This window comes from Nymphalis io, chromosome 23 (assembly GCF_905147045.1).
Source record: "Nymphalis io chromosome 23, ilAglIoxx1.1, whole genome shotgun sequence".
Taxonomy (NCBI): domain Eukaryota; kingdom Metazoa; phylum Arthropoda; class Insecta; order Lepidoptera; family Nymphalidae; genus Nymphalis; species Nymphalis io.
The window spans coordinates 7,246,423-7,262,134 of record NC_065910.1 but is presented as its reverse complement, the minus strand read 5'-3'; the positions used below and the strand labels follow the sequence as shown (position 1 = coordinate 7,262,134).

The following is a 15,712-nucleotide window of genomic DNA, read 5'->3' as shown; positions in this document are numbered from 1 at the left end:
GTTGAAAATAAACCACACATATAGTACTAATCTAACAGCTACATATTACGTTTTGATAATAAATATCCTGTGATATCAGAATCCGTTGACATTCCACGCATAAATTACACTGAACATCGTCGTAAAATTTAAAATTTCCGTTCCGTACGCGATTCAAAGCGAAATGTTTACACTTAAATAACAATCGGTTGCCTACAATCCTTTACCTCGGCGAGGCAAGTTCAAAGGATCTGTTAAGTGAATCGCACATGCTCTTTGATGTTTTGTATGGCTTTCGAACGATCTCTTTCGTCAGTACTGTTTATATTTGAATCTTAACTCTAGATTTACTTGAAGCTGAATAACATCTGAATCAGCGTTAATCATTCATTGTTCTAATTTCAAATTTCTGAATCGAATTGTTTCTTCTTTCGAAATTCTCAATCAAATTCTTGCATTCGAAATTGAAACATAAAACAATATATAATATTTTTAATATTCTATTAAAAAAAATTGCATTAACGCTAAACACTGTTTCCTCTTTTACTGTTATTATATGTTTATCTGTTTTTTTTTCTACAGTTCGTTCGTATTTACAAAATTCAATTTTAAAATTGGAACAATTTTTTTTAAAGTGATTTGATAAATGATTTCAAAATTTGGAATATCATAAACAAATTGGATGTGAATAATATCCAGACTACGATTGATGCAAAGATTCCTTCATTCAGAAATTAGAATATAAGCAGCTGTAACATCTGTCTGGCTGACGTTTTCGTATAAATATATTGTGATATGCAATCCATTAACATCGTAACAGACTTTAAAATGCGATTTGAATATCCGATAATATCATTGAATTCAAATGTTCTGTTTTTAAATTTCTTCAATCTTGTCAGATTTTAACATCATCACCTCCATTTTAAATATGTAACAGATATATAAATCATTCCAAATTCGAATTGTTTTTTTTACAATTGGCGTTAATCCTTAAAATATTGCATCAAGATTTATTAGTTGGGAACTCGAGTAGGCATGAATATTCAATTGACATATTAAAAGCAATAACCAAGTTATCACTCAATTAATTTAATTCACATATAAAATATTTTTTGATAAATAAGGCATTACTCGCTGAAACTGTGGAAATAGTATTCGTTTATTTTCCTTTAAGATTAATTGTAATAAAATTCCATTTCATTTACATATATACTTATGTAAATAAATTGAATAGAGTAACTACTGAATTTCTTGTCGATTCTTTTCTGTATAATCTACATCGTATAAAAGAATAAATTTTAAAACAAAGAAGTTCTTAAGTACAATTCGTAAGTAAAATTACCATATACCAATTTTTGTAATCTTAAAAAGACTTTATGGAACCGAAAATAAATTTTAAAACGATAAGTAATTAACGTAACTAAAATAAACTGTTTATTCTAAATACGCCTTATGAACTATGTTTCATGTCAGAAATATCGGATAGTCCACTTCAAGTTTGTGTTCAAGGAATTTCTTCTCTTCATGTATCTTGTTTATTTTGAAATGTCGATTACTGGGATCACGTGTGTACTTGTTGACGGAGCCGCTCAGTTTGTTTAACATATACTACTAATAACATAACCAGCATTAATTGAACTATAGCACTCTGTATGAAATCAAGAATTGTTGATTTTTTTTACCTTAAAACGACTATGCAGGGATCTTTGTTACTGGTCTAGTCCAAATACGGTCGGTCAGTGAACTTTTTCTACAAGTCTTTTAGTTGAGGTCATGAAGCCATATGTCAAATATACAATTTTACATAAATTTTTTCACTTTAAAGTAATCGGATTCTTACCATTCGAGTATACCGCTTTGATCAATCAAATTGTTCTAGAACTATCTACAAAGTAACTTGTAAGGTAAAACTTGTTCTCATTAAAACCGAAAATCACGTACAAAAGAAACATAAGGACCACAAACCTAAATTAAATTTATTACGTTACAGAATCCCGTGAATCTGCATTTGTCCATGCACTCTCGGCGGCGGCATTGGCTCATGCCGTGGCACGTGCATGTAGCCGGGGCGAATTAAACGAATGTTCTTGTGATGCTCGCGTGAGAAAACGCACTCCTCGACATTGGCAGTGGGGTGGATGTTCTGAGGTAATATACACGTAACATATAAAAATTATTTATATTCATGAAATTAATATGTAACTGACGATCATTAACAAATGCATCACGTCAATGTGATAATGAAGTTGAAAAAGAAAACACTACAAAAGTTTTAACAACCAATAAGAAATGATTATTACTTTTTTAATAATAATTAAATTTCTATTTCTGTTTTTCAGGACATAAGATATGGTGAAAAGTTTAGTCGAGATTTCGTTGATGTTAAAGAAGACAAGGAAAGCGATGAAGGAATAATGAACCTGCATAACAATGAAGCTGGACGCAGGGTGAGCTATTGAACAATATGCGACATATTTGCTTAACCTACCTGTCAGTTAAGTTTTAACATGTTAACAAGCGGTGCCATTGTAGATGTAATTTATCCATTTTTTTCCTTCTGATAAATAATTTTTTAACTAATTATCGGTTGTTAAACCATTCAGGCTGTTCGTGGTCGTATGCAGCGTGTCTGCAAATGCCATGGTATGTCCGGTTCGTGTTCGGTGCGGGTGTGCTGGCGGCGTCTACCACAACTGAGGATCGTCGGTGACTCTTTAAGCACACGATATGAAGGCGCGTCGCATGTTAAGGTAATTTTTATTCATCAGTTTGTTTTATTATATCAAGCTTAATTAGTAAAAATAATATTTATATTTATTACTTTTTAAGATTGATCCTATTTAATTTTGCTTATGCTTATTGACTTTTTTTGTAGATTGTTGAAAGAAAAAGGGGGAAAAATATCAGGAAGTTACGACCAATACACGCAGACATGAAGAAACCAAACAAAACGGACTTAGTTTACCTCGAGGATTCTCCTGATTATTGTGAACCGAACGATGAGTAAGTCATTACTATATATATATATATATATATATATATATATATATATATATATATATATGATTTCTTATTAACATGTCATTTTTATTAAATAGCCTTTCCAATTTTCTGGAATAGTATCCGGGATTCTAACTTATCTCCTTATTAAGTTAATGTAATGGATATAGGTTTTCTTTATTTGTGTGTACCAGCGCAGTTTAAATTCGAGTCGATTAGATAAGCAACAGTTTATATATTATATATATATATATTAATATCAAGATTTACAGTGCTTATTAATAAAGTCAAATTGTAAGAGGAAATGAATTAATAAGGTGTTTGCTTTATATATAAACTAAAATGAAATACTAAATATATATAATTAATTCAACATATAAAAGAATAATGGAAAATGTTTCGAAAATATTATGTAATGATATCAATACTTTATTTACAGACTCGGTATTCTTGGGACACGTGGTAGAACATGCAATAGAACATCTGCTGGATTAGATGGCTGTCGACTGTTGTGCTGTGGCCGCGGATACCAGACTCGAGTCAGAGATCACGAAGAGAAGTGCCGATGTCGCTTCGTATGGTGTTGTCGCGTCCATTGCGAGATATGCCGGTCAAAACGAGACCACCACGTTTGTAATTAAAGACTAAGATACGTTATTGTAACATTTAAGAGGCAAGACTTGATCTGCTGATAATGTGAAATTGTAAAGTTTTGGGAACTAGTATATGATGCCCTCTGGTTTAGCATCGTCAGAATTACTAATCGAGAATTTGGGTTAATTGGTAATTAGTATCATTTTTTTTGTATGACGACATAATTGCCGTATCTGATTTTGGAAACAGATGCTATCTCTTCATTCCATGAAAAATATTATCATATCGATAGTACCTTAAATTTGTGCCAAATTAAATCTTGATCGGATATCAAAAATGAGGTAAACCAAAAAAATCGATTTGAAGTATGAACTAATTTATATATGAAATAATGCAACTGTACCACGTAATTATATAATGTTATCTGATTATATACATTTTCAATTATCTGATAAATACTCCATTAAAATATATTCACTGAGAGATGTTAATCAGTGCAACAGTGCAATTGTTGATATTTATCATTAAAGCGTTCGCTAGATAATCGTGTTATGCGATAGAAGTAATTGCGAAGTAATCAACGGACTGATGTATTTAGTTATTTATAATTTTAATTGTTTTCTGATAGTAAGCTTTAAATTTTTTTTTACAGTATTACCAACTAATTTATTTTATTTTACGTTTTATATTGTATAAAGTTGTAAATAGTACTTTTGTTATAGGTTATTTTAGTTATTAGTGAAAACTGTTGAGGTTAATTGAATACATTTTTTTTACTGTATTCCCAGGAATAGGATTTGATAAATGTAATATTTTGTTAACTTAACAAAAGAAGAATGACTCTAGATTCGATACACTTTAATATTATCTATCTCCTCTTAAACTTGACAACGTATTACGTTTATCACACACAATCATTGATTGTAAATAATGATCCCGCTCTAAATGTACTTATTAGAATTAAATTATTTTTACGTTCTACCTCAGATAGGAATCTTTTTAACCAGCTTCATCAATAAACGCAAGGGTGGCGATAGACTCGTGAAGTCTTCTAGAATTATTTGTTGATGTAAATAAATCTCGGTATTAAGTTAGTAATTTATTGTATTAGATTGTGATAGTTTTATATATAACTAAAAATTTAACCAGTCGAAACATGTAGTATTTCGTAATTTAATAAAAATTTCCGATTATATAGATCCTAGAATATCCCAGTGTAAAAAGTACATGGTAATAATAACATCACAGAATATTCGTTTATCAATGGAAAATCATTAGATTTATATAAAACTACTTGCGTATTGTCCGTTTCTAATATTAAGGTTAAGAGGCTTTTTCGTAAGACGACTATTTTGTCTTAGAGTTATAATAATGACGGAGTGCTTCTAGGTACTATACATGGTCCTAAATTATTTAACCTTTTAACAAAGATTGGAAATCGAGTAAGAAATTAACCTTTTAATGATTAAAGTAAAAAAAAAACAAACGGTTTCATAACGATTCAGTCAATTAAGTAATTTCTTTGTAATTTGAACGCATTAAAAATTAGAATGTAATTGACCTAATGGGTCCATACCAAATGTTAATGTTTATAAGTAAGAATGATTTGTGTACAGTCGACAATATTTGCGATATTGTCATGTTATGGCTGCTCACTGTACACATGTATGGGATATTAGAATCAAGACCTCTAGCATAATCTCTTTGTATATGGAATAGTTACTATTTGATGTAAAATACATAAATAAATGTATCATAAAATTTATTACTTTCATTAACCTGTTTTGTCCTTCTAAGTGATTTTTTGAAAAGTTATTTAAATTATAACACGTAGAAAAAAACTTAGATTAATATAAATAAATTGAATTTTATGTTAGTTTTTTTTCTGTATTTATTGGTCTTTGAGACAATAACCAATACAGATTTTTATTCTCCAAGAGGGTTATTTACCCACGGGTATACTCTTGGACAGTCACTGCAGACGCGCATGTAGTAAATTTTCTGTAAATAGAATAATCCATTAAAAAAACTCCGAGTAGTGTGGCTTGTAAAATACAAGAAAATTGTACCACGTGTCTACCAAATAGGAGGAAAAAGTTAGAAGGTCGAAATAAAATTATTGAAATATTATATAAGGCATTGAATTCACCTCTGTATGATTGCCTGTAATTGCATTGCAAGCCGTTTGTCGACATTGAGTAGTGGTCCAGTTTCTACATTGTCTTTTAGCATATTGATCGACAGGAATGGGGTTTTGTACCCAGTTGATGACTTCATTGGCATTTACCTAAAATATGACCAAAAACATATTAATTTTTGGGCAATTCTAAACATATGATTTAATTAAAAGGCTACGTGAAAAGACATCTTAATTAAAAACGCTGTCCCAGTACAGGTTGGTGAATAAACAAGTGGCAAATTATCAAATACCCGCAGGGTTCCTTACGACGTTTTTCCCACAGCCCAGCACGAGTTTTTTTTTATTTCATTTATTTTAAAGAGGGTTTTTTCTTTAAGAAAATGCCACCCTTATAGTGATTACAGAATATTATACTTTATACATTGCTTAATTACATCTATTCTTAATAAGATCGTACGTTCTTTCTTTTTCTTTCCTTCTTTGATTAAAATTCACGTGATCTATCTACTAGGCCATCTCAGCATAATGATGTTACATTTTTACTAACTTACGTCTACGCTCTGATAATCATATATTACAGAATTACATTGTCTTTTAATAGAATAGGTTAACATATTTAGACAAAATAGAAATAAATTATATATTTACCATAAAAACGTCATTTAGGTTGTTAATCATGTCTAAAAAGCGAGTTAATGCTATCCTTAGCCCAGGGTTTACCCTAACGTACCACTCGTGGACATAAAAACCAAATGGTGCTCGATTAGTAAGGTAATGCCTTTCGAAGTTTTTGAGAATAAGGTTAAACCACCCCTCTTCATCAATAGGACCTGGACTGAAAATAAAATAATCCAAAAATATGTTAAACTTTGAACTAGCAGTGATGCTCGACAGAATACGTCATATATTATATTTTAACAGTCTCTTAACAGTCTCTTAACTGTCCACTATTATGTGTGGTTCACTTTTAACTGGCAAAAATTGACAAGATAATTATCCATCACTGAAACCCAGAATAACTTTATATTTGAAATCATAGCAGTGATGTAATTACTTACTTGTAGTAGCAAGTGTCAACCATTGAGCAAGGCACTCCTTCCAAGTCAGACCATGATATCATAGGAATGATCCAAGAACCAGGAAGAGACGCGGTAGGGCAAGGAGGTACGATACAGTCTTGGATAGATGCGTAATGGAGCGTGTACGGCCAAAGCCCAGGATTAGTATATTTGATAGTGGGCCAACTTAAATCGTAAGTGAGACCAGCGCTTGCCATCATTTGGTATGTCGAATTACCAGACATTTGTAGGAATGGACTTCGTAATCCTGGAATATATCTTTAAATTAATTTTCTTTTTAATTACTTTAGTAAGCAATGAAATTTAAAAAGTAAATCTTGAGTTACCATGAATAGAATTGATTGGTATATTTGCGAAATGTGCGACTTGACGTTTTTGATCACCGATTTCCTTCATAAGTCGTTCATAAGTAGCGTCTCTCCAGTATTCTTGGTCGGCTATATGGGAAATTGAGTGCAGAGCGATCTCAAAACCTCTGTTGTATAGTTCGTTGACTAAAGTATAATCAGAGTATTCATGTGATAAGAAAAATGTAGCCCCAATGGTACAATTATTTATATTCCTTCGATTATAAAGAAGAGATCGGTATGTTAGTACATTGCTGGAGGTGATTGCATCGTCAAATGTTAGGGTAACAAACTGAAAGCAAATAATGAAATAAAATAATATATAATGTTTTATGATAGACATTAATTCATAAACTCTTCATAAAGCTCAAATAGTGTGATTATCACTCAATGAATTTATGTTTTTTGTAATTCTATGGCCAGTTCATACATAATACATAATTCTGTAATTACCTGAGGGGTGTCCCTGGGTGCTATTCCTCCTGGAATATTTACAGAGGAACATCTGCACATTGGCAGTTTACAGTTTTCTTCATCACATGGCTCAGCCAATTGAAGCTCTCTGGCATATGCAAATGAAATTAGCGCCAAAGAGAACGCAACAGAAGCAAACTTCATGTTATTTTATGATCTAATTAATAGACAAAAGTAATCTCAATGGACACTTTGTCGTATTTATATTCATAAGCTTTATCTTTCGTAATTATTTAATCTTGTAATACAAAATTTGGTTTGATAAATATGTTTTCAGACTTTTAAAGCAAGTGTTTGATCATCGCTAGCTCTCAATCAGAAAGTATTGTTTTTTTCCTTCGTATTCATTTGAGCTGCCAAAACATCTTGGTACTGTATATCAGTGAAACAATGAAAGCAAATTTTACTGCGAGATATTTCTAAACTAACCAATCATATAAATTTATCCTTCTTGTGACGTTTTACATAATTTTAAAATAACAATTCTCATTATATTTAAATAAAATATACGAGTGTTTTTTTATCTTATTACAGTAACAGCCTGTTAATGTCCCACTGCTGGGCTAAGGCCTCCTCTCCCTTTTTGAGGAGAAGGTTTGGAGCTTATTCCACCTAGCTGCTTCTATGCAGGTTGGTAGAATACAAGCTCCAATGCAGGTTTCCTCACGATGTTTTCCGTCACCGTCAAGCACGAGATGAATTATAAAGAAAAATTAATCAATCAAAAAAATTCAACGAATTTTCATGTGCTTAACTTGTGTTTATAATGTGTGTGCGAAACAAATAGTTTGAACCCACGATCATCGGTTAAGATTCACGCGTTCTAACCACTAGACCATCTCGACTTTTATCATATTGTAGTAATATAATTTAATATGAATTATTTATGACAAAATAAATTAGTAGAATATTATACTACTCATAAAAACTAATTGATGATGTTTGTAAGCCTATTACAGTGTTACATGTCACTTAGATATAAAGAGGGTTTTAATTTTTTCTACATTCTTACAAAACCTATTTTAATATATATTTTTCTATTTTTACGCATTAATGCAAAAAAAGGTGTGCATTCTTGGTTCACTGGGTGCGGGCCAGCTCTAACAGAATTCTAAACATGATTGCTAACAGACTAGAATGTATATTTATAAACCGCAGTTGTAAAATTTCAGCTGGATCAGTAAATTGTATATGTAGCAGATAGTAGTGTTTATTTTTTGTTTTGTTAAAACCGTGTTTTAATTTTGTATATGAGTCTTCAGTTACTTAAATGAATAAATAATAATAATAATTTCCCCATTTCAGGTGAATACAGCACAGTAACAGAGTTTTGAAGTAGAATAATTGTTGATTATGTAGGTGTGTCGAACAGGCACGTCTACGGTACAAGCAAACCCGACCCAATAAGGCTAACAACTTGCCTATTCAAACAGCAGAAACAATAGTTAACAAATAACTACGAGTCTTTTAGCGAGCAGTTTTGAAATTTAATATTTCTTACCGTGCCAATGTCTATGTGCGGAGATGAGAGCTTTCCTTATTTAAATAAAGTTTACCATTGCGAAACTGGGCAAAGAACTTGTCAATTATATGTTCTGAAGTCAGTTATAAGTATAAAAACAAATTCGCACAAATAAAGATAATAAACATGTAAATAGAAGTAGATGAAAAAAACGCAGTCGATGTCTGAAGGCTTGCAGAGAACCCAGTTAGCTCATAATCACAAAAGGTTTAACTCAGTGGAAATGTCGTGCAAAATAATAATTTATTATGTTATGATCACTGTTAAAATCAGAATATGATCGTTAAATCCTTTTTCATGTCCATAAATAATTCTTGGATTGAATATTAGATATCGATTTTATTGAGAATTTAAGATAACATGATAATTTTAATGGATTATTATTTAATTCTATAAAACAGTGCCTTATCAATATTTAACCATGACTTGTCAGTTTATTTACCAAAACAATATGTATATCTAAGTACCAACTTTGAAAGAGTTATTAATTATACTAAAGATAAATAAAACGTATGTTACTCTTAACTAAAGTGTTACTATTGATTACAGTGCCAGCCTTGTATGTTATTGACAAAATTCTGGCACTGCCATAAATGGCGCTAATCGCATACAGCTCGAAGCAATTCAGAACAAAATGTACCTTATATTGCTATGCAAATTTAAGAACAACTCAGCGGTATCTTAACCTATTCGAGTGGAAGGGGTCGTGTTTGACAGAGCTCACGAGATTATGGTAGATATATACATGACTACGACGAACTCGTCAGATTGAACAAAGCGCAGTATTTACGAGTGCGGCGAGTTCAAGCGACGTTACTGGTGGTAGGGCTTTGTGCAAGCTCGTCTGGGTAGGTACCACCCACTCATCAGATATTCTACCGCAAAACAGCAATACTTGATATTGTTGTGTTCCGGTTTGAAGGGTGAGTGAGCCAGTGTAATTACAGGCACAAGGGACATAAAATCTTAGTTCCCAAGGTTGGTGGCGCATTGGATATGTAAGCGATGGTTGACATTTCTTACAATGCCAATGTCTAAGAGCGTTGGTGACCACTTACCATCAGGTGGCCCATATGCTCGTCCGCCTTCCTATTCTATAAAAAAAAAAAAAAGCTTAGTCTTGAACACCACTTTTTGATGTAAGATGGCTACAATGTACGAGACCAGCTCTTTGATATAATCTCCAGGTCAGTACAGTACAGTCACTTGAAGCTCTGCCACAACCACTTGGACGCATGTTTAGGCTCAGCTGAAATCACGCTTGGGATGTTGTCACCTCAAAGAAAGGTGCGCAATTCCTGCATGATGAGGTACTTGTGGCATTGTATTGTTTGCCGATGATACGGCATTGCTCTTTAAAGATGAAAGGAAAAATACTAAATATAACAATGTAAACAATGCATTATATCCGTGCAGTGACGGAGAAAGAATATATTTCACTGTCCCTCTCTTTCCCATGGGTGTCGTTAGAGGCGACTAAGGGATATCTGAGCGACCATCTGCTCATCTGGTGGTAGGATGCTAACATCCGCCTGGCTTGTTACCACCGTACGCATGGTGAAAAACTCGTGAAGTGGCTTGCAGCGTTTCGAGGTCAGCCAGCGTACAGCCAGTATCCGAGCGAGTATTGCCGCGATGGGTGTTGGTCCAGTGGAGACGGCTGTTGAACCAATGCCGGGGGAAACTGTATTGACCTGCCGGACAGGGAGACCTGAAGAAACGGCTGTTCCGCTGGCCGCCCGTGGCATAGTACAGGGGCCCGAGCCTGCCTAACCAGCTCGCGAGGCTGCCCCACCAGGCCACGCATAATCTCGGGGTGGACCGTCGTGCCGGTTGGTGACCGGAAGGTGGGGTCCCGGCGGCCACTTCCGGGGGGGTTCAGGGGCCCTTCCGTCAGGCGGATCAGTACATCAGTACATTTTCCCTTTTGGCAACCATTTGGGTAAACACGCCTCCATACTTTGCCCATCCCTATCGTGGCAATACGTCGCTCGCTTCACGTCTCTTTTCCTTATTTTTCGAAATGGTAGCGCAACTAAGAAATAACGGTCGTTCAGCGGTGCACACCCCCACCATACCCACGCTGTTTGAGGTCGAGTTCTCTAACATCCGAGGACTCCACGCTAACCTCAACGCTGTCCACCACCATCTCGAGACAGCACGGCCAGCAATGTTGTTTCTCACGGAGACGCAAATACTCCGCCCTGCCGGCACCAGCTACCTTAACTATCCCGGCTACATGCTTAAAGAATCTTTCAAAGCGAAAGCCGGAGTATGCTTGTTCGTCAGAGCGGATGTTTGTTGTCACCGATTGCGCTGCTTGGAGGACCCCTTCTTCTCCATGTTGGTGGTACGTGTGGACCTGGTTCGTCAGAGTCGAGTCTACGTGTGCCTCTACAGATCCCACAATGGTGACTTGGAGACAAGCCGATTATTCGACCATCTTAGTCGGGTGGCAGATGCTGCGCAAGAGCAGTTTCCTAACGCGGAATTGGTGTTTTTGGGGGATTTTAATGCTCACCATGAATCATGGTTGAAATCCCTCAAAACTGACCATGCTGGAAGAACTGCTCATGCTTTTGCTCTCACACACGACTTGACCCAACTGGTTGATCAGCCCACCAGGATCCCAGACATTGATGGGCAAGCGCCTTCTCTACTGGATCTTCTGCTGACTTCTCACCCGGTGGAATATCAGGTTGTGGTTCAAGCTCCACTTGGTTCTTCGGATCACGGCCTTATATCTACCAAAGTGCCACAGGCCAAGCTGCCGCCATCAGCGGTATGCAAACGTCGCGTTTGGCACTATAAGTCGGCAGATTGGGACGGTATGCACGATTACTATGCGTCAGTCCCTTGGAAGGAACGTTGCTTCAGTGGGAATGACCCGACAGCTAGTGCCGCTGCTGTTGCTGATGAGATTATGTTAGGAATGGAATACTACATTCCTAGCTCAGATCTCATCATTAGGGGTACGCGTAACCGTTGGTTCACTCGTGAATGTGCCGACGCTGTACCATCTAAGCAGGCGGCATATCGCGCGTGGATCAACGGCTGCGTTAGCGGGGCATCTAACATTGACTCACTGAAAGCAAACTACAATAAAAATTCCAAGTCCTGTAGGAAGGCATACACGAGAGCGGATGCACAGCGCATTGTACAGATTGGTCATGACCTTATTTCGCATCCTAGGGGCTCCCGTAGCTTCTGGCGTCTGACCAAGTCTGTGCAAAACAATTTCTGCCAACCTGCGCTGCCACGCTCAAAAATCCGGCCGGATCGCTAGCTCACAGTCCGCAGGAGAAAGCCGACCTCCTGGCTAAACTCTTTGCCGACAACTCTGTGATCGATGATTGTAGTGCGCAGCCACCAACAATACCTTCATGTGGCCATACGATGCCTGACATCAAAATCAGGCAACGTGATGTGCGTGCGGAGCTGCAATCACTTGATATACGGAAAGCTAGCGGTCCTGATGGAATACTAGCCATTGTGCTGAAGAAGTGCGCGGCGGAGCTGTCTCCTGTGTTAACGCGCCTGTTCCAACTTTCTCTCTCTTCGGGATGTGTGCCGGAGGCTTGGAGAAGAGCTAATGTGCAAGCGGTTCCCAAAAAAGGGGATCGGTCTGACCCGGCAAATTATCGACCAATAGCTATCACCTCGGTACTTTGTAAGGTGATGGAACGGATTCTAAACAACTAACTGATCCATTACCTAGAAGATCACTGTCTAATTAATGATCGTCAGTACGGGTTTCGACCAAAACGGTCCACAGGTGATCTTCTAGCGTACGTAACACACCTCTGGGGTGAAGCTATCGACAAGCATGGAGAATCGTTGGCTGTCAGCCTCGATATCTCCAAGGCTTTTGACAGGGTCTGGCACAGAAGTCTTCTCTCCAAGCTACCGGCATATGGTCTGCCTGCTCAGCTATGCACCTGGATTGCCAGCTTCCTACACAAGCGTAGCCTTCGTGTTTTAGTAGATGGTTGCGCTTCACAATTCTATGTAGTGAATGCTGGGGTCCCCCAGGGATCTGTGCTATCTCCCACACTCTTTCTTTTGCATATCAATGATATACTCTCCCTTGGGAACATACCTTGCTATGCAGATGATAGTACAGTGCATGGTGGATACCACGGACGCGCAGTGGCTGGGCGGGCGGAAACTGAGGAGAGGCGGGAGAATCTTGTCATTGAACTCGATAGGACGTTAGAGCTCATCGCCAAATGGGGTTCTGATAATCTTGTTGAGTTTAATGCCAAGAAAACACAGGTATGCGCTCTCACAGCGAAAAAGTCACCATTTTACCCTCATCCCTCCCTCTGTGGCATACCGCTGATGATACAAAGCAAAATCGTCATGCTGGGGATGGACGTTCGCTGCGACCTTAGTCCAAGGGATTACATCGAGGCTATTATAAAAACAGCTTCACGGAAACTCGGAGTTCTGAACAAGGTGCGGCGTTTTTTCACGCCACAACAACTGTGCCTTTTATACAAATCACAGGTACGGTCTTGCGTTGAATATTGCTCGCACCTTTGGGATGGCTCCGCTAAGTACCTACTGGAGTACCTCTGAGGAATTATTCTCTCTAATTCCTGCTTCCCCCTTCCTTCTTAAGTCCACGCGAGCTGGTTCTTGATGTTATCACTGTACATTATGTTTATGTAAATATATTGTGAAGTGATAGTGTAAGTATTCCTACTTTACCAAGAACGTTCCGAAGGGAGGTTTTAGTTCTAAGATTACATAAATCTCGATCAGTGTTTTTGAAGAGTGAATAACTTTTTTATATCTGAGGCATTACCCCAAAGTACTATACCAAAAGGCATGGCACTATGAAAATAGCTAAAATATACCAAACGAAAAGTATCAATGTTAGTTAGTTGTCTAAACTTCCTCATTTCGTATGCTGCAAAGCTGCATCTACTTGTAAGTGATGACAAATGAGGATTCCATTGAAGCTTTGAATCTAAAGTAATTCCTAAAATACTGGGATATCATTTACACCGAGATCTCTATTGTCTAACATTAGCTGAATATTTTGTTATTTTATGTTGGGCAACGTAGACATAACATTTAGTTTTATTGAAATTCAGAACCAAGTTATTAATTTTAAACTAATTTCGTTTATAATTTTTTTTTTATATGCGCCGGTATGGCAAATGACTCTACTCCACCTGATGGTAAGTGGTAGTAGAGTCCAAACGCGACGACGGCCAGTACAGTCGGGAAGAATGTTCTGTACTAGCCGTCCCCGCCTTGCCAGCCCGCAAGATGCCTCTTCACGCCTCGTTTGAAGGAACCCGGGTTGTAAGAGGAGGGGAACACGTGAGCTGGTAAGGAATTCCATTTTTTGGTAGTGCGACAAAGAAAGGAGTTGCCAAATTTCTTTGTGCGCGATGGAATTGATGTCACAGTTAGGCGGTGACATCGAGAACCAGCTCGCGTGGACTTAAGAAAGAAGGGGGAAGCAGGAATTAGAGAGAATAATTCCTCAGAGCAATCGCCGTGATACAGTCGATAGAAAGCGCTCAGTGCTGCTATCTCGCGACGCAATTGTAAAGGTTCAAGGGTGTTTGTGACCTTTACGTCGCCAATAATGCGTACTGCACGTCGCTGCAACCGGTCCAGGGCCTCCAGTAGGTACTTAGCGGAGCCATCCCAAAGGTGCGAGGAATATTCAACGCAAGACCGTACCTGTGTTTTGTATAACAGGCACAGTTGTTGCGGCGTGAAAAAACGCCGCACCTTGTTCAGAACTCCGAGTTTTCGTGAAGCTGTTTTTATAATAGCCTCGATGTAATCCCTTGGACTAAGGTCGCAGCGAACGTCCATCCTCAGCATGGCGATTTTGCTTTGTATCATCAGCGGTATGCCACAGAGGGAGGGATGAGGGTAAAATGGTGAGTTTTTCGCTGTGAGAGCGCATACCTGTGTTTTCTTGGCATTAAACTCAACAAGATTATCAGAACCCCATTTGGCAATGAGCTCTAACGTCCTATCGAGTTCAATGACAAGATTCTCCCGCCTCTCCTTAGTTTCCGCCCGCCCAGCTACTGCGCGTCCGTGGTATCCACCATGCACTGTACTATCATCTGCATAGCAATGTATGTTCCCAAGGGAGAAAATATCATTGATACGCAAAAGAAAGAGTGTGGGAGATAGCACAGATCCCTGGGGGACCCCAGCATTCACTACATAGAATTGTGAAGCGCAATCATTTACTAAAACACGATGGCTACGCTTGTGTAGGAAGCTGGTAATCCAGGTGCATAGCTGAGCAGGCAGACTTCTGTGCCAGACCCTGTCGAAAGCCTTGGAGATATCGAGGCTGACAGACAACGATTCTCCATGCTTGTCGATAGCTTCATCCCAGAGGTGTGTTACGTACGCTAGAAGATCACCTGTGGACCGTTTTGGTCGAAACCCGTACTGACGATCATTAATTAGACAGTGATCTTCTAGGTAATGGATCAGTTGGTTGTTTAGAATCCGTCCCATCATCTTACAAAGTACTGAGGTGATAGCTATTGGTCGATAATTTGCCGGGTCAGACCGATCCCCTTTTTTG

General features: G+C 37.4%; 2 protein-coding genes across 2 annotated transcripts in view; one reads left to right on the top strand and one right to left on the bottom strand.

Annotated features, from left to right (window-relative positions):
- The window catches only part of LOC126777563 (protein Wnt-4-like), an 82,589-nt gene extending 78,841 nt beyond the window's left edge, over nt 1-3,748 (top strand). Inside the window, exons 4-8 of the mRNA XM_050500624.1 lie at nt 1,970-2,127; nt 2,319-2,426; nt 2,583-2,729; nt 2,855-2,982; nt 3,419-3,748. Coding sequence (XP_050356581.1) covers nt 1,970-2,127; nt 2,319-2,426; nt 2,583-2,729; nt 2,855-2,982; nt 3,419-3,620 — 743 coding nt within the window. The 3' untranslated portion in view covers nt 3,621-3,748. The remainder of the gene's footprint in view (nt 1-1,969; nt 2,128-2,318; nt 2,427-2,582; nt 2,730-2,854; nt 2,983-3,418) is intronic.
- Nucleotides 3,749-5,499: 1,751 nt separating this feature from the next.
- Nucleotides 5,500-7,757, bottom strand: LOC126777562 (chitin deacetylase 8-like). The gene is made up of 6 exons (XM_050500623.1): nt 7,593-7,757; nt 7,119-7,431; nt 6,772-7,039; nt 6,362-6,548; nt 5,723-5,860; nt 5,500-5,574 (listed from the first exon to the last, which is right to left on the bottom strand). The coding sequence occupies exons 1-6, from the start codon at nt 7,755-7,757 to the stop codon at nt 5,500-5,502; spliced, it is 1,146 nt and encodes a 381-aa protein (XP_050356580.1).
- Between the last annotated feature and the right edge of the window lie 7,955 nt (nt 7,758-15,712).

What these genes read in the sequence shown, in the direction of transcription:
- LOC126777562 (XM_050500623.1), bottom strand. Translation starts at nt 7,757, where the DNA reads ATGAAGTTTGCTTCTGTTGCGTTCTCTTTGGCGCTAATTTCATTTGCA. An exon ending in CACCCAGGGACACCCCTCAG is followed by an intron (nt 7,432 to 7,592) that starts GTAATTACAGAA and finishes ATTTGCTTTCAG; the next exon opens with TTTGTTACCCTAACATTTGA. An exon ending in TTACAGGCAATCATACAGAG is followed by an intron (nt 5,575 to 5,722) that starts GTGAATTCAATG and finishes TTCTATTTACAG; the next exon opens with AAAATTTACTACATGCGCGT.